Here is a 25700-nt window from a genome sequence, read left to right on the forward strand (position 1 = left end):
CCTTTACGTGAAGCAGGATGGAGGGTCAATAAAAGAGGAAAAGATACGAAGCAGAGCGGACACAGTTCAACAAGCAAGCATTTTATTCACACGCACACACAGACAAGCACGTAAGGCACGTATTTACAGCAATACACAATCAAAATGCACATATAGTAACCAGAACAATAAAAGCAACGATGCAGAGCTACACCCGAATACGCGTACACCTGGCAACACTTAAACAGTTCTACTTTAGCCAGACTGGCGCCACCCACAGACATTCACACCAAAACCCCAAAGAAAAGAAAGAAAGAAAGTCGCGACTTCCCTTTTGTCTCTGGTGAGTCCCTCTCCCGCGACCGTCAGTGTGGTCGCGCCTGGCCCCGACCTCTCTCACGGCCGGCGAACCCTCTCTGGCACTCCGCATCCAGACCCACAGGTTCACCTCGCAACGGGCGCTGCCGCGTCTCCTGTCCGTGCCTTTGTGACGGGCCCGCTCACCAAGGCATGGGCGCAGGACCTCTTCCTGATGACCAACCAACCGAACCACCAGCCAAGATGAAGAGGAAGAAGAAGCGTGAGAGGGAGCCTTTTGGGAGGCTCTCAGGGAGCTTTTTTGCGCCCGCCCATGTCCGTCTTTTATCGCGCGGGAGTTCGCCCTTCCGCCCCGCCCTGTTTTCGGCCCCGCCTCCCTTCGAGCTTCTTGGAGAAGCTTCTCGAAGGGGGCGTGCCCTCACGCTTTCCCTCCACCCCGCTCCGTCCGGGGGCCGAGGGAGTCAGTTTTTTGGCTCGGAGCCAGGGAATTATTCCCCCAAAAAGAGCCCCCACCTTCACAGGACCTCTGACCTTTGACCTGCATTGCTCCTCCTCCCACTACAAGCGCGGGGAAGTCAACGGAAGAAACAGGCGGGAAAAGCCCACTGAGCGTCCTTGTTGGTTTTTGTTTGTCCCTCCGCGGAGATCGTAACCGCACGGAGCCTGTTGAATGGCGAGTGGTGAAGATGTGGTAGCGTAGATGGTGGAGGTGGCGTGGTTGCAGTGTGGTTGGCGCTGTGATGGGGATGGCGTGGTTGTTGAAATGTTGTGTGTTTTAAATAAAAGATAGAAAAAGAAAAACGACTGACTCAAAGCGTCGCAGCCCGGATGAATCAGATAAATTCCCTCGAGACAACGGGTTAGGGCTAACTACACATGCACCTATCAAGATATCTCACCTACAGGCCCTTTATGGTGTAATGCAAATTTCCACAGCCATAACAATATATATGTGTGTGTGTATATATATATATATATAGCCATTCAGGAAGAAGATGTACGACCAACTTCGATCACTTCTGGAAGAGTTTTATTTGTATTTCAATGTCTGGTAATTGTTTTATATTTATTTTTATGTATGTGTATTTGAATATAACTGTAATTGATCAAAAAGGCTTCGGCACTATCAAGAGATTATAAAAAAAAAAAAAAATATCCAAAACAAATCAAACTTTTTTTTTCTTCAAAATTTTCTAATTTTTTCTTTATGACATTCACTCACTGATGAACCCCTGAAAGTTTGATGAAGATCCGTACAGGCAACTCTGAGAAAAATGGAAACAAAGACACACGGCACTCTTATAGTGTAGACATGAGAACGGCATGTGGTAGAGCGCATACCTATGCCAGGCTGAACGGTTTACGTTTGAATCCCACCGATAGGCCACATCTGCATCCAGACCAGAAGCAAAATCTAATCAGCTTGTTCTTGTCCCTTACTCAACTCATCCCCCACGTTTTGTCATAACTCATCCTTAACTTCTTGAAATGTTGTGCGATGTATCGTTTTTGGCCATATCTTTCAATTGTGAAAAATCACTTTAACCATGTGCTCGTTGATAGTTGCCGGATTTATTGTTAGGTCAGGTCAGATTAGATCTGAGACTTGCCACAGGAAACATGTAAACCTCTACTAACCTGTTCCATGGTCGGGTTGTCGGCGACTAAACCGTCTCCCCCACCAGGTTTATTGGTGAGGAGGGTGTATGATATGGACACCCAGCAGGATTACAAACAAAACCTCTCAAAGGGCAGAGGAGCTCCTTGTGAGCCAACAGACATCCATATCTAGTGCACAACTGTATCTGCGGACTTCCTCCTGCAGTTGGGTTACTTCTTATTAGGAGGTTGATGGCAGGATTTGCACTTCGGTCACCGTAAAACACTACATCCTGCAAAACTTATGAAAAGCAAAAATAAATCTGAAAACCCACTCCGTCGGAGTACCTCCTGTGCAGCTTCCCTTCACAGGGCAGCTCACCGGATGACGGCATTGCGGCAAAGCCTTCGGGATCCCTACTCTTTGGTGATTGGAGGGAAACCACGGGGTGACCTTCCAGGGTCAGATTGCGGTAGTGTGTGTCGGGATGATGCTGAGGTGTCATCCACCAGACGGTGGTCTCCTTGGGTTAATCTGAGGCGGTGCCTTTGGGTGGGTGCCTGGAATTTCCTATCCCTGAGAGAGGATGATCACCTGTCTCTATTATCATCTGAGTTCAAGCGTTTGGACATTGGTATTGTGGTACTCTGAGGTTCGGAGACCGGATTGTGGTGAGGTCATGGCAGGTGGTTTCACCTATTATTGGTCTGGTCACTCTGATGGTTACCATTCCCAAGGAGTTGCTGCAGCTCTGTCTAATAAGCTGACCCCAATGATAATTGAGGTAACACCGGCCAATGAGCGTATTGTGAGACGAAAGATTCGTCACTCCTTGGGTGTCATTTCTTTAGTCTGTGTTTATGCTCCATCTGAGGCGAGTGATCTCACCGTGAAGGATGCATTCTATGCCACGTTCAAGTCTGTGGTTGATCAGTGCCCCAGGCGAGATGCTCTTCTCGTCTTGGGGGATTTCAATGTATCAATTGGAATTTATTGGGTGAGTTATGAGACATGTGTTGGTCCTCATGTGTCTGGAACTGTGAACCAGAATAGCACTAAGTTCCTTGACTTTGCAATAAGTCATGGACTTAGGGTGGCTGGTTCCTGGTTTCAGCACCCACAGGTTCATCGTGGGACTTCGTATTCCAACGCTGGTGGTGCAGCAAATAAGATTGACCATGTCCTCGTTGATGGTCACCTTCAGGATAATCCAGAACTGCAGGGTCTACCGGAGTGCTCACTTCCTCAATACTGATCACAGGCTTGTTGTCGCAACTTCAATCAAGGAGAATGGTACCATCCCAGCCAAGGCTGGATGTTGGCAAGCTCAAAGATGAGAGGGTAGCTGAGGAGCTTGCGAACATGCTGAGTAGAGATTTGGAGGGTCTGGGTGCTTTGGGAGATCCTGAAGAGTTGTGGAGTGCCTTCAAGACCACCGTCCTTGATGTTGCCGGTGACAACTCACCGTAGGGTGAAGAAGAATTTTGTCTCTCAAAGGACACTGGATACCATTGACCAGAGTCGTGGGGCCAGGCTGAAAGGCAGAGCTGAGCTGTTCAGGGAGCTGAATGGTGAAGCGATTCTCGTCCTGCTTACAAGGGAATTTGCAGATTGCGTTCCTCCAAGCCCATCCCTCGGTGTACTGCAGTTAGAGCAGAGGGTGGTGGGCTCTTGACAGAGGAGGCCGAAGTGAAGGCCCGCAAAGCCGGTTACTTTAAACAGCTGTACCAGGTTGATCCAACAGCTGTCGAGTTGGATGTCAGGGGTGATACTATCCCTATTGCTTTTGGAAACACAGACTGCATTGAACTGGTTGAAATGGGGTAAAGCTCCTGGGATTTGTGGCATCCATGCTGAACTTCTCAAGGCTGGTGGAAATGCTGTACTTGTGTCGTTGCATGCAGTTCTGTGCTCTGTCTGAAAGACAGGCATCATCCCCACTGACTGGAAAAGGAGCCTTGTTGTCCCTCTCTGGAAAGGGAAGGGTGATCACCACGACTGCAACAACATCCAAGGGGTAACACTACTCTCAGGGCCAGGCAAGGTCTTTGCTCGGATAATTCTTGACAGGGTTCGCCACCATCTGCTTGAGCACCAGCGTCCAGAGCAGTCAGGCTTTACACCAAAGAGGTCAACCCGTATCCTTGCTCTTTGGCAGGGGCTGCTTGCAGCCTACATTCATCTCTGTAAAGCATTAGATTCAATGAATCACGATACCCTCTGGAAGATTCTTAATCCATGGGGTGTCACCAAAACTGATCAATGTGATGTCTGAACTATACTCTGGTATGAAGAGTGCTGTGAGATGTGGTGATACCATCTTTGACTTATTTCCAGTTGATACTGGAGTTCAAAGGTGTGTGCTGGCCCCCACACTTTTCAGCACTTGTATGGACTGGATTATGGGGAGGATGTTGGAGAGATCAAGTTGTGGTGCATCGTTTGGAAATGTCAAGATCTCTGACCTTGATTTCGCAGATGATGCAGTCATCTTTGCGGAGACTGGATATCATTTTGGGGGCCTTCGTGGTGCTGAATGATGAGTCGGAGCTGCTGGGATTACGGGTTTCCCGTGTCAAAACTAAGATCCAGGCTTTCAATGACATCTTGAATGCTTCTATCCTGTCTCTCCTTGTTTGTGGCGAGGATGTTGAGGTCACCGAGAGATTCACCTACCTTGGCAGTGATATTCATGTCTCTGCTGGCTGTGAGCCAGAGGTCAACAGATTGCTGGGTCGGGCCTGCGGAGTCATGGATTCGCTGGATCATGGGGTGTGGCGCTGCCGGTACCTGTGCGGGAGGATGAAATCCGAGTCTTCAGGTCCTTGGTGCTTCCAGTGTTGCTGAATGGATGTGAGACTTAGACTCTGACCAGGGATCTGAGATGGAGACTTAATTCCTTTGGTACCAGGTCTCTTCGAAGAATCTTTGGCTATCACTGGTCAGACTTTGTGTCCAACGAGCGGTTGCTGAGAAAGACTCAAATGAGATTTGTAACCTGCATAGTCTGTGAGCATCAGCTGCGACTGTCTGGACACGTGGCTCATTTTCCTGACGCTGATCCTGCTCACCAGATTCTCTCAGCGAGGGAGCGTCATGATTGGAGGAGGCCAATGTGCCGACCACGTGCTTCGTGATTGCAGCAGATTGATCAACATCTCAAGGAGCTGGGGATGGGCCTGGCATCTGCCATGGGGATGGCTAGACGGAGGCCCTTGGAGTACCGGCAGAAAGTGGGTGCGGTGACCCGCTGCTCCGGCCCATGCTCCCATACCTGACCTGACTTGACTTGAACGCTTTGAACCCTGAGCTCCTCGGACTTTCGGATCCCCCACCCTGGGCTCTCTAAAGAAAAATTCAGCCACTTGGGAAAATGGAGGGTTTAATAGCAGCTGTTAAACTGGTGGCTTGGGTTCTAAGGGTTAAAAAGAATAAATTCTCATATCCATATCTGGGTCTTCACCAAAATATACTCAATTCTTCCTTGGCACACATGCATCGTGTCCACCACGTGTTGTCAAAATCTGTCCATAAAGTTTTGAATGATCCTGCTCAAAGACAGAGATTCAAACAAACAGACTGACAGACAGAGGTGTTGCATAAACTCTGTCTAGCTTCGGCGGCAGAGTTGATAATTATTTCTGGCAAGGGACTAGGTTGTCATCCCATAATTCTATGGTGTTGATGTGATTTATAAACATAACTATTGAAATGGTGAAAGTACTACCAAAGTTCTCCTTGTTGTTAATAGAATGAAAACCTCAGGGTTTTTCCCTTTCCCTTTTTTTACCATTAAGTTTGAGTTGGAATCCCATCAGTGACGAGGGCCTGGAGGGTTTGATGGAAGGTCTGATGTCCCAGCCAAAGTTAAGGAAACTCAGGTGAGTGAGAAAGGGATTTGTTTTGGGAAATTTAACATATTGACGTCATAATCCCTAATTGTGGAAGTTAAGTTCTCCAGGTGAACAGTGACCTCTAGTATGAAGCCTGAGTAGTTTCGTTGAACTTTGTGCTTTGCTTGTGCTCAGAGATGGGAATGGAAGGCACAGCCATTCCTGTGTCGGGGATCATTGGGTTGAATAAATAGGGAAGAGGAATGATTAATCTGAAGGTGAAACTGCTTCCCATAAATCATTCTGAACATTCATCGTTTCACTCTCTTGTACTTAATGACGGTTTATGACGTCAGTGAATGTGAACATAAGTTTATGTGAATGTGAAAGACGGTTTATGAAAGTTTGTTGTTCTTGAAAGTTTGTTGCAAGCTCTCCATGCGACAGCTTTCCTTTTTTTTGATAATCTGAGCAGTTGTGTTAATGCTGGAACCACGGTACTTGAAGTCGTTGACTGTCTCAAGTTTTATCCCATCGTTTGATATGATTGAGACCTTTCTCAGCTGGTTGAATGCCATCAATTTAGTTTTATTAGCATTAATTGTTAGCCCTACCTTAGTGGTGCTTGTTTTGACTCTCTTGAGGAGTTCTTGCCCTTGCTCAATTTCTTCTGACAACTAGAATGGCACTCGTAGAGTGCATAGTCTCGTCTCGCATGTTGGTAACTAGACACGCTACTATTATGGCCCACTGCTATTATGGCCCATATACCCGTATCATCCGTGCACACTATTTCGTAACGTAGTTTCTTGGCATAGGTTACATGAACGTCATAAATTTAATTCTTCACCCACATCGGATCATTTATCACATATGTATATGAAGTTTGAGATTTTTCAGATAAAGATTTCAACTCAACCAATTATGGCTGGAATACTACTTCATCAATGATGTCATCGTTATCACTCTATATTCCCCATGGGGAGTTAATGACGTTTACCAACTTTCAATGTTTTTCTTTCAGCGGTTTTTGGAGAAATTGATGTCCAAATCTTTTTTTTTTACTTCAATCCAATATGGCTGCCATACCATGTGACCTATAACATCCGAGTTAGCAACAAAATATTCTCCATGGGGTGTCCCTCCTATGTTTAAAGTTCGCATCAATCAGACAAGCAGTTGCGGAGAAAAATATTTTAAAAGCGAAAACATTTGTAGGACATGCGAGCTAATGCCGTCCAGTCCGGTGAAACAATCAGAATTGAGGATTGCCAGAAACTCCATCTTCTCAGGTGCAAAAGACACGAAGTCCAGGAGCATATTTGGGTGTGACTGTATTGGGTGGGTACAGAACAAGGGGTTGGGGTTGCAAGCTTCGGAAGCAAACACAGAATTGAGGAATTTGGCTTTTTCATGAGTGGTGTCAGCTGTGGTGCTATTTGAAGAGAGAGAAGGGATGGAAGGGGAGCATACACCAAAAACAGACTTAAGAAGCCACCAGCAGCTTTTACAGGAGGGTGACCAGTTTCAAAGTTCATTTTCAAGGTTGGACAGATGTTGTGTTCTGACTCTCCGAGGAGTGAACACACATCTGTGGTTTTCTTCAGTCGGATTTGCCTTCCAGGAGGAGAATGTAAGATGTTTCAAGATAAGTGCCTCACTATAGGATTAGCATACCAGATGTGTGAAGAAGGGTGGGTAAACTGAGGATGAAATGGTATGGATCTGTGCATAAGAGAGAGTAGGTTTCTATGGAAGAATTCCCAGGCTGAGTTGATATCAGGGGCGGTAGATATAGGAAACCAGTTCTGAAGTGAGATGCCTGCTTGCAGGCCCTGCCAGTTTGCCTAAGTAAACTGCCACACTTGCCAGTGCTGAGGCAGTTCTCTAAAAATAGCCAGCGGTTGGCTCTCACATCCACATAATCAGATGAACAAATTGGTGCAGAGGAAGAGCAGGAGGCATTTGCAGGGAAGTTAGTCATCACCAAGTCCAGAATGGAGCATTTGCCATTGGGAGAATTCTAGGTTGGAAAATTCACAGATTGAGTCGGTCCCATGGAGTCACAGAAGTCCTTTGCGAAGTGCCATGGCTGGTGAGAGAGGTACCAATACCTAGCCAATTGGCATGGTGACAATGGCGATCAAGAGAGAGTTGGGATGAGTGGTTATAACTTGGTCAATGCTGTCTGAGAGAGCGATGTAGATGGAGTCATTACTGTTTGGAAGGTGGTACAACACAGACAAACAAGATGTGAGAACGGAGGGGTATTTACAGTGAAACATACTCCTAGGGACCGAGCGGTATAATATCAGAACACCGAGAGTGAGAAATTGAGTTACTGATGTAAAATGCAACTCCGTTGCCATGGTGTGGTTTAGGCCAATCAAATTTGAGGAGACAATAGCCAGGGAGCGACACAAAGGAGTCAGGGATGTCCTGTGGGAGCCAAGATTATGTTAAATAGGTAATATCCAGTTTAGCAGCAGCAGCCTGTGTTGAGAGATCTGTCACGTTAGAGTGGAGACCTCAGATGTTTGAGGTCCACACAGTTAGGCACAGGGATAGAGGAGCTGTCGGCAGAGTGCAGGAATATCAGCTTTTAGTCCTCTCGATTGGTCCACGAACCCACAGCAGATGAGAATATTGAATTCAACTTTCACAGACTACCTTGCAATAAGGGATCAAATCCCAAGCTCCTGACAACCAAATGTCACGAATCCGATTTGAAATCTTAGCGTTGATGGCCACGGAAGGCAAAGCCAAAATTATATATCATAATACTTCTTGAAGCAAAAGAAGCTGAAACAACAACATCCACAACCACGACGACAGCAGCAACAACAACTACGTGTTATATAACATCCTTTTTTTTTGTCTGTTTCACTTCATCTTACATCCTCATTAAGACTCACAGATAGACCTGCAATATATTTTTGAATTCCACATGTTCTCTCTTTATGATGAAACCCATCAGCAAAGCAATGGATTGGCATAGCTAGTCGATGACGAAACTGGACGAATGTGAATTTAAACTACAAAAAATAGGTTCACTTGGGGAACTCAACCTGTTCAAAATGCATCATTTGGTACAAAGTTACAACATTTTCAAATAAACTCGCTCAGGAATAGCCCCATCCCCTAATCCCTTTATCCCTCTCTCCCTAGCTGTTGATGTAAGTCATTTGTTCGCTGACATGTTTTACTTATTCCTCTTTAGTACAAACTTCTGTTTCCATGATCCAGGAAATGATGTCTCATGGAAAGGTAGTGTGTACTCTTACCGGTCATGTGACCTCCAACGTTTAATTTTCAGGTTATTTTATTACCTCTTAACCTGGATGGATCAAGGAACCTTCTAATGTAATTCATTTATCTACAACTTTTTTACTGATGGTTCTTTGTTTCACTCCTTGGAGTTGTTTTATCTCTTCGCAGGTTAAATAAATGCGACCTGAGCACCAAGTCTGGGCCTGTCCTGAGGGACCTCAAGAACATCATCAACTTGGAGAGTCTTGAGTGAGTTCTGAACTGTTATTGAGGTTTTTGTTCCTCTCTTTAACTAGATCTTGTATTTGTGAATTTCCATTGCAGGGAATATAAATAAACTCCATTTTCATACAATTAGTTTGGAGATTTCATGGAAACAAATCCAACACTTCCTGTGCTCATATATTAATATAATTATTTATGCAGAGGGACTGGGTTATAATCCCATAATTATATGGCGTTGATGTGATTTACAAACATAACTATTGAAATGGTGAAAATATTCCCAAGGTTCTCAATGTTGTTAAATAGAATGATAACCTCAGGGTTTTTCTCTTTCCCTCCTTTGCCATCAGTTTGAGTGGAAATCCCATTGGTGATGAAGGCATGGAGGGTTTGATGGAAGGTCTGAAATCACAAACAAAGTTACGAACCCTCTGGTGAGTTGGAAAAGGATTTGTTTTGGGAAATAAAAACATATTGATGTCATAATCACTAATTATGTACCTGATATTCTCCAGGTGAAACTTAATCTCCAGGATACACCTTTGGTTTAACCTTGTGATTTGTTTGTGCTCAGAAGGGGGAATGGAAGGCACAGCCTACCCTGAATTGAGGATCATTGGGGTAAATTAAGAGGGAATGAGAAATCGCCCCATATCGATATAATAATCTCCGTCTGTCTGTCCATTTGGCGAGGAGCTTCCTAATTCAGGGAGGCACTTCAAAATCACGTCACCACCTTTTTGGTCACTCCATTTCGCCTATTTTGTAAGGCTCACACTTTCTTACACCTTTGTAGTTTTATATTAATGCTAATTCGATATCTGATTTCGTTTTTCATGGTCGTTGACATGGTTCAAGACTTGGTTGCAAACAAAAAAATAAAAATAAAAGAAAGAAAATTTGCGTTTTTTGACAAAAATGCTTTTTTAAGTGAAATTAAGGCCTGCAATATAAACTCCATTCAGATTTCATTTTTCATCGTCGTTGGGATGGTTCAAGTTTCAGTTTCAGCAAAAGGTGAGAAAATAGGACAAACATTGGCGTTTCTACACAAAAATTAATTTTAATTGCCGTTTTCAATGTATCTCGTCAGACTTGATGTGGAGAGGTTCGAGTTCTCATTAAATTACCTTTTTATCATAGTTATCTTTTGTAGAAACAAAGATATATTTTGATTACAACCCATGCAAAGAAAACGAAGTAATGCATGTAAAGCCGCTGTCACACCTTGACGTTTTAGCCAGAGTATGGCAACGTATCAAAATGTATGTAAAACACTGGCGTATGCTGAACTATTGATGTTTTTTTTTTTCCAGTTTTTGGCGTATTCATAACGAGTTGGATGTACGCATAACGTATTAGTAACGTACACAGAACGTTTTGATAACATATAGAATATAGATAACTTATACCAACGAATGCTTAGCGTGTTGTCGGCATTCACAACCTATGCCCAACGATAGTCTAACTTATGCATAGCACACAGCAGCGTATCGCCGACGATCACGTGGCGTAGCCTATTAAAAGGCTGCGGCTCGACGATTAAAATCATAACCACACTAGACATCGAAGTGTCAAGCTGCTGTCACACCTTGACGTTTCAGCCAGCATATGCCGACGGATGAAAAATTTGCCGAATACGCTGGCACACGTCGAATACGTTATGGGTAAGTTTTGTATACGTTAAGAGCACGCTGAAGCACGCTGGCATACGTCGTAGTACGCCGAGTACGTCGACAAATTTTAAGCATGCTGAAAATTTTTAGACGTATGCCAGCGTATGACGCACACATTCCGCATACGCCGCCATAAGTTGTAGGCACGTTATGCGATCGTTGACACACGTCGATACATGTTACTTGTAAGTTACTCATAAGTCGAAACACGTCGAGGTAATGTTTGGCGTACCCAAAACTTATTTCTAACCTATGAGTAACGTGCTTTGAACCTATGTGTAACGTATCTCCAACGCATATTGACGTATGTAGATGTATTTGACGTCTTCCGGATGACCACAGAACTTACTGAACGTGTTACTAACTTACAGCTACCGTATAATGGCGTATTGGCAGCGTTTAGGGGAATTGGTATATAAAAATAGGGTTCACAGGAGGAACCCGTCAGAGTTCCAGACTCCATGTTTTTTTTTTTCTTTCTTCGGCATGACGGTGATGTTGACACTTCTATTTCTAGTGTGGTTATGATTTAAATCGTTGAGCGGCAGCCTATTAATTATATTATATTACAGCCGCACTAGAAATTGAAGTGTCAACATCACCGTCATGCTGAAGAAAAAAAACAAACAAAAAAAACCATGGAGTCTGGAACACTGACGCTAAACATTACCTCGACGTGTTTCGACTTATGAGTAACTTACAAGTAACGTGTGTCGATGTGTGTCAACGATCGCGTGATGTGCCTACAACACGTTACTCATAGGTTAGAAATAAGTTTCGGGTATGCTAAACATTACCTCAATGTGTTTCGACTTATGAGTAACTTACAAGTAATGTGTGTCAACGATCGCGTAACGTGCCTACAACTTATGGCCAGCGTATGCGGAACATGTGAGTCATACGCTGGCATACATCGAAAAATTTTAAGCATGTTAAAATTTGTCGACGAGCTCGGCGTACTACGACGTATGCCAGCGTACTACGAAATATGCCAGCGTGCTCTTAACGTATACAAAACTTACCCATAACGTATTCGACGTGTGCCAGCGTTTTAGACAAATTTTTCATACGTCAGCACACGCTGGCTAAATCGTCAAGGTGTGACAGCGGCTTAAGCGATCGCAGCAAGCGGTCTATCAACACTTTTTCCCAGGGACTTTTCCATTTGAGCTGTATTCTTTCGACAGTCGTCACAATAAAATGTTTAATTATTTAGACACAGTCACAGTAAAAAGTTGAAAGTCTTGGGTACTCTTTGATCCCAGAGTCACACAAGCATAAAGTTCCTGTGTGAAGCAGGATGACATTGACATGATGACATCACACATCTTAAGTATAGTAAAAGTAAAGCATCATTTCAAACAATCAACCGCATTGCATTTGTTATTTTATGTTCTGCCACGATAGCTTAGACTTTTAAAGGATTGCACATTTGGCTTTGAGTTACTTTGCCATGGTTGGAATCCCAACTCGGTTCTAAAGTACTGTTGCGAATCTGGAAGCTTTGTGCACACAGACATTCAGGTTCCTATAGCTCAGTTATTTCGATAAGTAAATGTGGATAGATAGCTCCCTTTCCCGAGTCTAATGGGTGAATAAATGAACTTGCGCTGTGAGTTATTTTTATAGTTAAGATTTGTACGTCAACGCCATCTTCAACAACAATGCTCTGCTCGCAGCATTCTCCCAGAGCTCGCCAGCAAGCACGTGCATGTCAGCACCTACGTGGGCGGAGTTCACAAAGGCCTGACGTTCTCTTGCAAATCCTCGGCAGATCGGGGACGAGGTGGCTGTAAGTCGGTCAAAGGGCACAGAGCGAGCTCCTAGAGAAGCACAGCCTCTTCAGGGGGCAGGGAGATAAGACGCCCGACACGCCCCCCGACCAATCATGGAGAGGCAATGGAGTTCCCCGGCGAATGAGGTGCACGGAGGGGTGAGACGCGTTCCCCCTGCCCCGATGAGGGGCGAGTAGAAATAGACGGGACAGGTGGTGTGAAAAGGGTCTTGGTCGTAGTCTTTGTTTTCTTCTGGTGGTCGCCTGGTCTCCTGGTCGTTTTGGACCCGTGTCGCCTCTCCTGGACTCGTGTCACTGGTGGTCTTCTGGCTCTCATCTCATCGCTGGCTCTGGGTGCATCGCAGCGATCCCTCACCTCGTCTCGCTGGTGTCTGGGTTCGGCTTGCCCCTCACTGGTGCCCGGTCGAATCAGTTCGAAGACCACACGAGGTGGACAGGTCCGAGGCAGAATCTGGTCTTCAGCTCGCCCTTTCCCTCCAAGCTGGAGGCCTCAATAAAGACCACTTTGGGTCCATTTCTTGTGTGTGTGTGTGTGTGTGTGTGTGTGTGTGTGTGTGTGTGTGTGTGTGTGTGTGTGTGTGTGTGTGTGTGTGTGTGTGTGTTTGTGGTGCCAGTCCAGTAAGTAGTAATTGTATAAGTAAAAACGATTTGTTGTATAAGTAAAGTGCCTTGCTGTACATACGTGCCTCTTATATTCAGATAACTCTGCTTCTTGCGTGCCCCCCCCTGCCCCAATATAAATAAACTCATGTATTAAATGTATTAGTTCGTTTTGTGTTTCTTTTATTGGTTTAACACAGTGTGTGTTGGAGAAATAGCCAGGCTGTTGCCGCTGTAAAGGGACATTTGGGACCGACGGAAGCTCGGTGACCATCCGCTCGGGTCGCATGCGTTTCGAATACGCTAGCGGCTCGTTCCGTACGAGCATCGTCGAGGGTGAACTTCCCCGGTAGTTTGGACGACGTGGGTCTTTAGGTAAATTTAAATTGGCAATCGACCCTACCCCACGTGGTCGACCTATTGGCAAACTTCGGTCCGATAAGGGACCCGTCGGCTCTGGATTTATCCGGGGTGACGACCGATACATTCCGGGTGTTCGGCGGAGCTGACTCTACTGCTCCATCTAGCAGTCGTGCTCGCAGCCGATACCCGGCCCCACAACAGTACTACCCAGGCATTTGGCATGCAGGGTGAGGCATCAATCGGAGAGATGTTAAACTGGAGGATGTGACGCATTGTGTTTGGAACTGCCATTTCCAAAATGAATAAAAGAATCAGTGAACAGAATGAAACAGCTGATGTACGTCATCATAGACTTGCATGGGAAGCAGAAAGAAAAAGATTTAGGTGGGAGAATGAGATGGCTGATCAACTTCAACACAGACTTGCACAGGATGCTGAACAATGAAGACTTCGGAGGGTAATGCGTGCTCAGCAAACATATACAACAGCAGCCATAATGAATCAGACAAAGTATCTGAAAATATTGTCCAAGAGTTGGGGTCCTATGACTTCATCATATGTGTTCAGTGAAATATTTCACAAATGAATCAACAGGCAAAGGGGAAGGATTAACACTGTGTTGCTCTCAGAGAAAAGTCCAATTACCTCCACTATACGCCGTACCTGTTTGCAACAACTTTATCAAGGTAATGATGGAAAACATCGCAACTTCCGAGACAATATCCAAACTAGTAATTCGGCTTTGCTCCAAATACAGCCATTTCAGATGTCTAAGACTTATAAACAAACTGTATTTCACATGTGCATGGACATTATTCACATGTGATGTGTTCATATATAATGTGAAGTAAATAAGTTGTACGTATACATTATCATTATATATCATTTCTGGATCTGATGAATTGCCAGTACCCATTTTAGAAGATTCTACGTGTCACATCCAGCTCAAGATGTCCAAATGTCGACATTTTGATGTCTGTGTGTTTCCCACGAGTGCTCCACTATTGAGGTATAAACAGCTTCATACAAATCATTCTGAACGCTCATTGTTTCAATCCCTTGGAGTGAGCATTCTTAAATCTGAAAAGGAACGAATAATCTAAGCTCAGATCTGGTGATTGATTTGTTTGTACAATACAGTAAAGCAGAATGGCACTCAGTTCGGCGCATGACTCTGCCAGGTTGAAGATTTCACGTTTGGTAGCCCACTGATCGGCTGGATCAGCAACCCGATCTCAACGAAAATCTAATCAGCTTGTTCTTGTCACCTACCCAATTCGTACATCAAGATTTGTACGAATCCATCCACAGTGTTTGGAAATGTCGTGCTATATATTGTTTCAGCCCTATCTCTCAATGGTGAAGAATCACTAATTTTTTTTATTTTTTTTAATTTTCGTCTCCACATTTGGATCTGGATCTTCATCAGAATCAAAACAATTCGTTATTGACACACATCCAACCTCTCCACCAAATTTCGTTTGAATCCGTCCATAACTTTTAGATGTATCCTGCTCAGAGACAGACAGACAGATTGACAAACAAACAGGGTTGAAACCACACCTGCCGTCCACCTTCGTACGCCGTCCACCTGGCAGACGTAAAAGGTGCTTTAAAGGCTATGAAAAAAAAAACGTTTGCCATCGTTGGTGCATTGTCTTTTGCACCATCTTATTTAACACGTTCATTTAGTTAGTCATGCTCGTTTATTGTGTCCTTTATGATGTCCGTTACGATTCATGCTGTGCTTGGCCTCTACGGACTTGCACCCCACTCAACCCGTCCCAGGCATATCCATTGACACTTTCTCGATAATTGATTTTATTTAGTTATTTCTCTTTTGTACTTCCATGATCCAGGGGATGATGTCTCGTTGAAAGGTAGTTTGTCCTATTTTCAGTCATGTGACCTTCAATCTGTTCATTTTGAGGTTATTTTATGATCTCTTAACCTGAAAAAAAAAAAAACTCGTTTGTCTACAACTTTCTACTGATGGTTCTTTGTTTCATTCCTTGGAGTTTTTTTATCCCTTTACAGGTTGAATGGATGCGAACTGAGCAACAAGTCTGGGCCCGTACTGAGGGACCTGAAAAACATCATCAACTTGGAACAACTTGTGTGAGTCCTGAACTGCTATTGAAGTTTTTGTTCTTCTTCTCTTTCACTGAATACATATTTGTGAATTTTAATCACAGGATTTATATATAAACTCCATTTTTAATACAATACGCAACTTCCAAAATGACTGATCAACGGCACATACCAACCACGGCACAAATATATTTTCCTTCCCCAACACCACCGACTCCCCAGGCTGCTTTTGGAGAGAGCAGGTGTTTCTTGTACAATTAAATAATTATTTATGGAGAGAGATCTGGAACGGATGACGTTGGAACATCGAGATATGTTAATGCTGTGCTAAATCAATTTAACCACCATGGGACAACAACTTGGGTACCAACAGCAAAGGAAGAAAAATCAGTTGTTTCGGGCGTTAATCTTTTGTTGAGAGGCCGTTAAAAGAGGGGTGAATGTCGGAAATGTCAGTTTGCCATTTCTTTCTCCTGTGGTTATCATACCTGAAGCAACGTTCTGTTGAATGCATACATTTTGATTATGGGATCTTATTTATCTGATTGAATAAATCAAAACTATTCAATCATATCCTTCATTCATACTGTTAGTTTGTTTAATTTTAACCACTTTCTCTCCTTCAGTGTGTTTGGTAATTATCCCAAACTCATGTCATTCCTTGATGATCCAACAATCAACCAACAATGATTCAGACACAGTGAGTATGAAGGGGGAAGGTGTAAGGGGGAAGGTGTGTGTGTGTGTGTGTGTGTGTGTGTGTGTGTGTGTGTGTGTGTGTGTGTGTGTGTGTGTGTGTGTGTGTGTGTGTGTGTGTGTGTGTGTGTGTGTGTGTGTGTGTGTGTGTGTAGTTGGTTGTTATCTCCAGAACGGAGTTCTCCCAGGTGTCAAACGATCCTCCTCTGTTTTGATAAGGGATCACGATTCATGGACTAAGCTGTGAAGTTCCGAGAACTCTTTTCAGTATCGTCACTGAGACAGCTTCCAACTGTAGTTCATTTGTAGTAATATTTCCAGGGATGTTTTTTAAGGCCTCTGTAAGGTTCTTCTCCATCATTTCCGTTGCTCCAATGATGACTGGTACAATTTCAACACTTCAGCTTCAGATTTTCAAGATGCTTGGACTTCATTTTTGAGGTCCTGGAATTTGGTAATTTTTTTTTTTGATATCTGCTTTGTTTAGGCCAAAATCACTGGGTACTGACACCTCAATTAGCAATGCGTTTTTTTTTTCTTTTTTTTTTGGGGGGGATCTTTTTTGGGGATGGTATCAACTTAATACCTCAGTACTATATCTGGTCGCAATGTTTTGATTTCTATGTTCACGCTTGATGGGATCATCAGGTCGTTTGTGACCATTACTTCCTTGTTCTCAATGATTGCTTTTGGTTCATGTTTCCTTGAGTTTTCTGAAACTGGAAAACTGAAATTATTGCAGATGTGCCAGTCGATTACTTCAAATACTTTGTTGTGCCTTTGTGTGCACAGATGTTCTGACATGAGTTTGTTCTACATCGGAAAAGGAGGTGACTCGTGCTTTCTGTTTCTACCAGACAAAGCCTACAACTGTCTGACTGACTCAACCAGCAAAATTAATTACTTTTGTGGACCCCCCTCAATAAATTATTTCATATGTGCTGGATATTGTTAAAAAAAAATTTTTAACATCAAAATGACAACTCGTCAATCAAAAACAAATTGCACATTATTCCAAACAATGAAAAAATAAAACTTCCGGAGGGGTGGTGGGGGGTGGGGGGGAAGAGACGATTTCCTGTTTGCATTTTGTCCAATCATGGCAAGTCTCTCATGCACCAAGATTGATGTGGTGTAACCCTTGGCCAATCACGTACTTTGCATCAAACAGTGTTGATCGCGGTGGTGTGCATGTCGTCTGACCCCAGTAATTCTGCTGATTATTCAGAGGGAAAATTTGCAGGTTTTTACTGCATGCATGTTGTTACTACCTCCCCTGGTAGAGTTAGTTATTCCGTTTAGCGAGAGAAGTTTGAAGAAACTTAGAGAGTGTGCCAACCTTTGGAAGGATGTGAATTTTTGTGCCAAAGTCGAGAGTAAAATCCAGGCTGGTGCAGTCAACTTCGAGTTAACAAAGAGAAGACTGTCACTTGGGGACAACTGCGTGAATTGGAAAATAAAAATTACTCCAAGATCAATATAGCTGTGGCTTTATAATTTAGTTGATAATTATACTGCATTTACTAGTTTTATGTGTGCCATAGTGGTGCTGAGGTGTCGTCCACCAAACGGCGATCTCCTCGGGTTATCCTGTGGCGGTCCTTTGGGGTGTGTGCCTAGAATATCCTACTCCTAAGAGATGGGGATGAGCCAGGCATCTGTCTGGGGGATGGCCAGATGGAGCCCCCTGGATTACAGGTGGAAAATGAATGCAGTGATGCACTGTGTCGCATGCTCCGTATGTATGTATGTATGTATGTATGTATGTATGTATGTATGTATGTATGTATGTATGTATGTTCTAGTTTAATAGTTTAACTTTGGCCTTGTTGAAAATATAAACAAAATTAAGACCAATAGGAAGGAGAGATCTAAAGCCAGGCAAAGGATATGAGGGAAGTCTAGGCTCTACACATGAAGGGCCATTCAAGATTTACATAACGCTTGGAGGGGCGGGTTGGCGGTGGGGGGGGTGTATGTCCAAACGTCATGGAGTGTTACAGGGGGTTTGGGGGCATTATACGGGGTGGGGAGGGGGGAGGGGTAAGTGCCATTCCGTAATGCTATCAACCAATGACTACTTTGTTTCATGCACCCTTTAATGATGCAATGCTTAATTTCATAACGGAATATGGGATTTCTTTTTATTTCATTTTTGAATGCTGCACTTTGGGCTGTTGTATTTGAAAAAAATATATATTACTGTCACTGTCATTGCACAATCTTTCATCAACAGGAAACAACATGATCAGCCAGGCTACCTCACAAACTGTTGCCGCCATTTCCGCAACATCACTGCTATCAAGCGGGCACAGGACAGAGACTGCATGGTCATCATTGCTGGGGCGAAAAACGTTGGATATCAAGAATATGTTGACATGTCATCTTGGTCTCAACAAGACTACAAAGTCAAATCTGATGCATTTAATTGAAGCCAGTGTCCAGCTGGCAGCTGGACCATCTGGCAGCAGTCCAGATGAGAAAGTGACACAGCAATGGAAGAAATTCCTATTCTGCAATGAGATTAAAGCGGCACTCATTCATTTTGTTTTCAAGACATCGTCCGGCACATATTCCGAGGGATGTTTGTGTTGTGAGGCCAAATGATGGTGAGTGTCATTCACTTTGTGTTGTTGAAGGGGGACATGGATCTAAAAGACTTCAAGGAACTTGGATGCAACCATGAAGATTCAGATACAAGACTTTATCCACTGCCAGTATGCTGCTGCTTCCCCTTCTTCTTCCAGCTCTTGAGACAGCAGTACTTCCTCCAACATCATTAAGAGCCCAGACACATGTGTGTTTGTCATTGGTGTGGCTAAAGCCCATATAATCGGGTCGGACGTTCTTCTATACAGTGGCAGAGGTAATAACAGGTGCACAATCAATCGAATTGCTGTTCAAAATCATATTGGACAGAGTGTGAGCAAGAGCGGTGATCCTGTGGCAAGGGGATAGGGGGATAAGGGGATGGGACATAAAGTTATGGTGGGGGAGATGCTAATGGCAATACCTCCCCCCCCCCAATATTTTTGCCTTTGTGCCTTCACAGTCAGGATAAATACGCCTTATTTATGGCCCGTCTGCCGCGGGAGCGAGACCACGGGGTTTTTTAAATAGCTTCCGTATTTATTTACTAGTTTAATGACCCAATTCTTTTCCTTTAAATGGCTGGCTTTAATATGGCTTTAATATGGCTTTAATGTGGCTTTAATATTCATTTAATAGAATGGCTTTAAATAGCTTCCTGACCCAATTCTGCAGCTTAAATTATTTATTTTGTCCGTTTGAATTTTCAGATACTTTCTACTTTACCATTTGAGCTTTTGTCATCAAATATTCAATAAAAGTCTGTTATGAAAATATGGAGAACACTAATTAATAAATGACTTTTTTTTTAAAGGTGTTTTCAACATGTTTAACAAATGTAATAAGAGGAAGAGTCTGAGTATAAAGTGAAATAAGATGCCCCAAAAACAATTTTTATCCCTGTAAATATCTTCTCAAGTAAAAGGATAAAACCACAAAAACGTTTCCCAAATTACCACCAAGGTAACTAGAAGGCCATCTGTAGAGCACACATCTCCACCATGCAAAGCCTGATTCAGCAGATAATATGGGGCCCAAAACATTTTCGAGATATCGTGATATTTATCGGTTTAAGGCCCGGTCACACCTTGACGTTTTAGCCAACGTATGCCGATTTTTGAATTTTTTTTCTAAAACGCTGGCACACGTTGAATACGTTATGGGTAAGTTTTGATAACATTGAGAGCACGCTGAAAAACACTGCCATACGTCGTTGTATGTTGGCTTTAAACGTTGTACTTTTTGGTTGTCCTCAAATTTTTTCATGCTTGAAATTTCACGACGTATGCCGGCGTATGACTCGCACGTTCCGCTACGCTGGCCACAAGTTGTATGCACGGTCTGCGATCGTTGACAGACGTCAACACATGCTACTTGTAAGTTAATCATAAGTTGAGACACGCCAAGGTAATGTTTAGCATACCCGAAACTTATTTCTAACCTATGATTAACGTGTTGTTGGCATGTTACGCGATTGTTGCCACACGTCGACAGACGTTACTTTTAAGTTACTCAAGGCTGAAAGACGTCGGTATAATGGATCGTCCTTGCATCAGCCTCCACGGCCACGGCCAGGACACTTATTTGCAGCATTCTTCAAACTTTTCTTCGGCATGACGAGGATGTTCACACTTCGATGTCGAGCTTGGCTATGATTCCGATTGTCCATCGGCAGCGTCTATTTAAAATAGTCGAGTTTGAGCGTTTTAACACGTTCAGAAGAAACGCTTCAAATTTCCAAACCCCAGCGTCAAAAAACAAAGGAGAGTGACAGCAATTTAAATCGTTCATTGTAAACAATGAAAATAGCTGAGTGGTACCGTTTAAAAGTCGTTGAGTGTAAAAAAAAATCCAATTGTTGAGCGCAAGCATCTACTTTCAATAGTGGAGATGCAGCCATTTAAATCGTTGAGTGGCAGCCTTTGAATAGCAAACCCTACGTCACCGGCAAAGATAAACTGCCGCACGATATGGATAAGTTAGGCTATCGTTGGGCATAGTTTGTGAACGCCGGCTTCACGATAATTATTCGTTGTTATATCGTATCTATAAGTAATCAAAGCGCTTTATGCACATTATTAGTTCATTGTGCATTTGTCCAACCCGTTATGAATAGACCTAAATCGTAAAAACAAGCTATAGCTCATTGTTGAAAAAGCCCCATAAAAAATTAGCCGCGAAGAACTTCGAACAATGGTGAAAAGATGTCTCCTACCCGTGGACACGCGGACGCAAGGAGGATCCATCATAACCCACACCCTCCCCCTCACACTCACCTACTACTGCCAACATGAACAAACTACTACTAATACTAATACTAATACTGATACTGATACTGTTACTGCTGACATGGACATCGACTCAAAAAGGACTCGAAAACACTGTTGGGTTCCCCTTTTATGAACACCATTTTAACATACCAATTCCCAAAACCGCTGGGAACACGTCTTTATATGGCAGTTGTAAGCTAGAAACACGTTAATTTATTTTTTTTGTCGACCGGAAGATGTCATTGGAATACGTCTACATACGTCTGTGTGTTGGGACTACGTAAAGAATTGGTTCAAAGCACGTCAAACATAAGTTAGAAATAAGTTTCGCGTAAAAAAGACATTACCGCGACGTGTTTCGACTTATTAGTAGATTATAAGTAGCCTTTGTGGACGTGTGTAAGCGTCCACATATCGTGTGTAAAACTTACCCCCATCGCATGCGGAACGTGTGTCATACGCCGAGTACGTCGTAAAATTTTAAACATGTTTAAAATTTCTTGACGTACTCTACTTACTACGACGTATGATAGCGTAATTTAGCGTTCTACTCACGTATACCAAACTTACTCATACCGTATTTGACGTGCCCCAACGTTTTAGACACATTTTTCTTAGGTCGGCATACGTTGGCAAGATCGCCAAGGTGTGACCGCGATGTTGACACTTCCATTTCTACGGCAGTTATGATTCGAATCGTTGTGCTTCAGCCTTTTAATAGGCTACGTCACGACATCGTCGGCGATGCGTGCAACGCACTATGCCTAAGTTAGACTATCGTTGGGCATCGGTTGTGTAGGCCGACAACAGGTTCAGCATTCGTTGGTATAAGTTATCTATAACACAACGAAACGTTCTGTGTCCGTTACCAATGTGTTATACATAAGACCAAGTCGCTATGAATACGTCCGAATCTTTAAAAAAAAACATCAAAAGTTCAACGTAAGCCAGCGTTTTACATACATTTTAATACGTTACCATCGTTGGCTAAAACGTCAAGGTGTGACTGGGCCTTTAGCTCTATCTCTCAATGGTGAAGAATCACGTTATAAATTATTGTAGGTCCAGAAAGGTCTGCCTGCCTGCATGCATGCTCGAACATGCAGCGACATTTGCATCCTGTGGTCGGCTTACTCTTAATCTGATTCGTACATGCTACAGTCCCCTCAACAGAGGTAGGGGGAGCGTGCACAGACAGAGAGAGAGAGAGAGAGAGAGAGAGAGAGAGAGAGAGAGAGAGAGAGAGAGAGAGAGAGAGAGAGAGAGAGAGAGAGAGAGAGAGAGAGACAGAGAGGTGGGAGAGAGAGACAGAGAGGTGGGAGAGAGAGACAGAGAGGTGGGAGAGAGAGACAGAGAGGTGGGAGAGAGAGACAGAGAGGTGGGAGAGAGAGACAGAGAGGATAGGACAGGGGTTAGAGAGAGAGATGTAGGTGAAGGACGGAGAAGGGTGAGGGATTCCGGCAGATGTGATGCCCACCTTAACGTCCATTCAAGACACGGCACACACATTGATGAATCACCCTGCCTGTGAAATGACTGAGATGACAGTTATAGCTGGGTCAGGATTCAAACCCATGCTCGACAGCTTAGAGCGAGCATGCATACCTCTCGGCTTTCCTGCCATGATGTGGCAATTCATTACTTCTGAACAACTGAAAACATTTTTTACTCATTGTGATCATATAATATATTTTGCCTTCCTACCTCCGGTATCGCCATTGAAGCTTGAAGAACATGCGCCAAGTGGCTTCACCAAGCACTCCACAAAACAGTTGAAGAAACTTTTAAAAACGAAACATTTAATTTTTATTTGTATTTATCTATGCCGAAGTGACGGGTCATATAATGGAAGATCGTAGAAAAAATGGAAACGTCGTGTAAAATAAAATTTCACATTTTCAGCGAGCCAGCCACCGCCTGTTGCACCGCAGAACAACATGTGGCCAACGCACATGAGTGCCCATTACCTTTGTTCAAGTCGATTGATATAATATTTAGTGACAGTGTGAATATTGTAGAGCACTCACCAAGTGGCTTAAGCACTCAAGGAAGCACTCCACTGAAACGGTTAATAAGGAATGGCTGGCTTGGCAAGCAATGATCGGTCATATTAAACACCTCACTGAGATGCTAAAGCAATGTCAGAATTGGACAAATGAACACTTTTCTTTGCAGTCATAACTGCTGCTAAGTTCAATTATGCAGCTTAAATTTTGGAATTTTGGTTAGTTTAAGAGATTCTCGAGGTTATGGTGTGTGCGGAAATGAAATAAAGCCAAGAACACTGGCATCTCCAAGTGTTTATAAGCATTGCAATGTACCCAGCGATTCGAAGCTATGATGAACAGGGATTCGATAATATGAGTAGGAAAGTGGGGGGGGAAAAAAACTTTACCGTCAAGAAATCATTGCGTCCTGTTCCAAATCAAGGCATCGTTGAGCAGGCCAAAAAACATGGCAGCTTCAGACCCTAGTGAGGTAACCCAGGATATGCCTTCAGCTCCCATAGAGAGCGGTGGCCAAGGATCACCTGATAAAGGATATAACTAAATAAGGCCATTAATTATCTTCAAAAGGGGTGTTTCAATTACCCCAAACACCCAATTTTCATTCATCCATTCCCTTGGAGATCCCTTAGTATGTATGCAAAGTTTCAGACTGCTAGGTTTCATGATTTTGGAGTTATGTAGACACACACACTGACACTGACACACACACACTGACACACACACTGACACACACACACACACACACACACACACACACACACACACACACACACACACACACACACACACACACACACACACACACACACACACACACTCTGACATTTATTAGTCTAGATAAATTAATAAATATATACCGTTTCTCTTCCTTAAAACATCTTCACAACATAAAAAAAAAATTTATTTAACAAACGCTTCTAAAATATATCTTAAAGTGTGTTACTTTGCTTATTACTCAATCGTGAACAACCCATTCATTTTTCTTCTTCATCAATATCTCTTCCTTTCTCTTTGAAAAGCTTATTTCCCAAAACCTCCTCACTCCTAAATGCTTAGTTCATTCAGCCTCCTCTTTCACTTACAGCCAAATTTTCCTCCATGCCTTCAACAAAAACACTCTCTCTCTCACCACCACCCCACCTACGAAGCAAGTCACATGTTATCTAGTCTGGGAATCCTGAGGCATCAATTTTGCAAAAGGTATGTGCACATGACAAAAATCTCTCCTTCACGTCCATTCATGGTGTCTCTCAACTTCAACCTCATCCTGACCCATCTCAGCTTCCCTTACCCTGCTCCCCCCTCCCAGATTCGCCCCTTCCCCTTCTGGCTTGACCCCACCCCACACCCTCTCCTTGCTCCTTTCCACATCCCTATATCCTATCAGCAGTTTCTCTCCCCTTGTCCATAACCTTGTGGACCTCAAACATCCGAGGCTTCCATTCCAACCTGACACATCTCAATCGAGACCGCTAGAAATAAAGTAGACATCATCTGCTTGACTGAATCCTTCCTTCCAAAAGACGTCCCTGTCGAGCAGGTATCACTCCTTTGTGTCTCCTCCGGTTTGATTGACTTGAAACCTGTCCTGGCAGCAGAGTCACACTTTACATCAAGAACTCAATTTCTCACTCTCCATGCACTGCTCTTACACCTCCCAAACCCCAGCAATACATCTGACTGCAACTTTCCCTCCACTCCCATCTCATGTTTTTCTGTGTGTGTGCCATCCTCAGAACAATGACAACTCCATCTACATCTCTCTCTCTCTCTCTCTCAGGCGACATAGATCAACTTAAAATCACTCATTCCAACTCTCTCTTCCTCATATGTGGTGACCTCAATTGTTACCTGGCAAATTAGCTGGGTGTTGGTACCTCTCTCACCAGCCATGGCACTTCTGCAAAGGATTTCTTTGATGATTTTAGAAGTTTGACCTTGAGTTGACCTTTGCCCATTAGTCCATCACTGAATTGGGAAAGCAGCTACTGTTGAGGTCAATGTAAATCCTGTTCAACTACCTAGTTAATTGGATGTATATTGATGATTTTTCAATTGAAAATTAATGATTTTAGAAGTTTGACCTTGAGTTAACCTTTGACCTTTTGATCTCAAAAATAGTTGGTTTCCAAATTCAGTGATGGACTCTGTAAATCTTGTTCAACTTTCAAGTTAATAGGATGTAAATTGATGATTTTTCAGATAAAAATTGATGATTTTAGAAGTTTGACCTTGAGTTGACCTTGGACCTCTTGATCCCAAAATAGTTGGTTTCCCAATCCATTGATGCAATATACAAATCTTGTTCAAATTTCAAATCAATCAGATGAAAAATGACGATTTTAGAAATTTGACCTCATAATCAATAGGCTTCTCAGTTGAGACT

At 43.3% G+C, this 25700-nt stretch overlaps 1 protein-coding gene and 1 long non-coding RNA gene across 4 annotated transcripts in view; one reads left to right on the top strand and one right to left on the bottom strand.

The window, feature by feature from the left end:
* Window positions 1-19927, top strand: part of LOC147033633 (NACHT, LRR and PYD domains-containing protein 12-like) — a 60687-nt gene extending 40760 nt beyond the window's left edge. The window contains exons 12-17 of one of the 3 annotated variants that reach the window (XM_085871689.1): window positions 5695-5778; window positions 9169-9249; window positions 9576-9659; window positions 15697-15777; window positions 16377-16450; window positions 18683-19927. In XM_085871689.1, the coding sequence (XP_085727815.1) occupies window positions 5695-5778; window positions 9169-9249; window positions 9576-9659; window positions 15697-15777; window positions 16377-16440 (394 nt within the window). In that variant the 3' untranslated portion in view covers window positions 16441-16450; window positions 18683-19927. Of the gene's footprint in view, window positions 1-5694; window positions 5779-9168; window positions 9250-9575; window positions 9660-15696; window positions 15778-16376; window positions 16451-17238; window positions 17483-18682 lie in introns of those variants that run through there. The other 2 variants (XM_085871687.1, XM_085871686.1) reach the window with 2 other exon arrangements.
* LOC147033632 (uncharacterized) overlaps window positions 1-25700 on the bottom strand; it is a 73562-nt gene that overhangs the window by 42232 nt on the left and 5630 nt on the right. Inside the window, exon 2 of the long non-coding RNA XR_015055577.1 lies at window positions 23701-23835. This is a non-coding gene — a long non-coding RNA (uncharacterized LOC147033632). The remainder of the gene's footprint in view (window positions 1-23700; window positions 23836-25700) is intronic.

The sequence above is a fragment of the Eptatretus burgeri genome, chromosome 2 (genome assembly GCF_056783735.1).
Source record: "Eptatretus burgeri isolate ZD-2024b chromosome 2, Ebu_testis_v1, whole genome shotgun sequence".
NCBI lineage: Eukaryota > Metazoa > Chordata > Myxini > Myxiniformes > Myxinidae > Eptatretus > Eptatretus burgeri.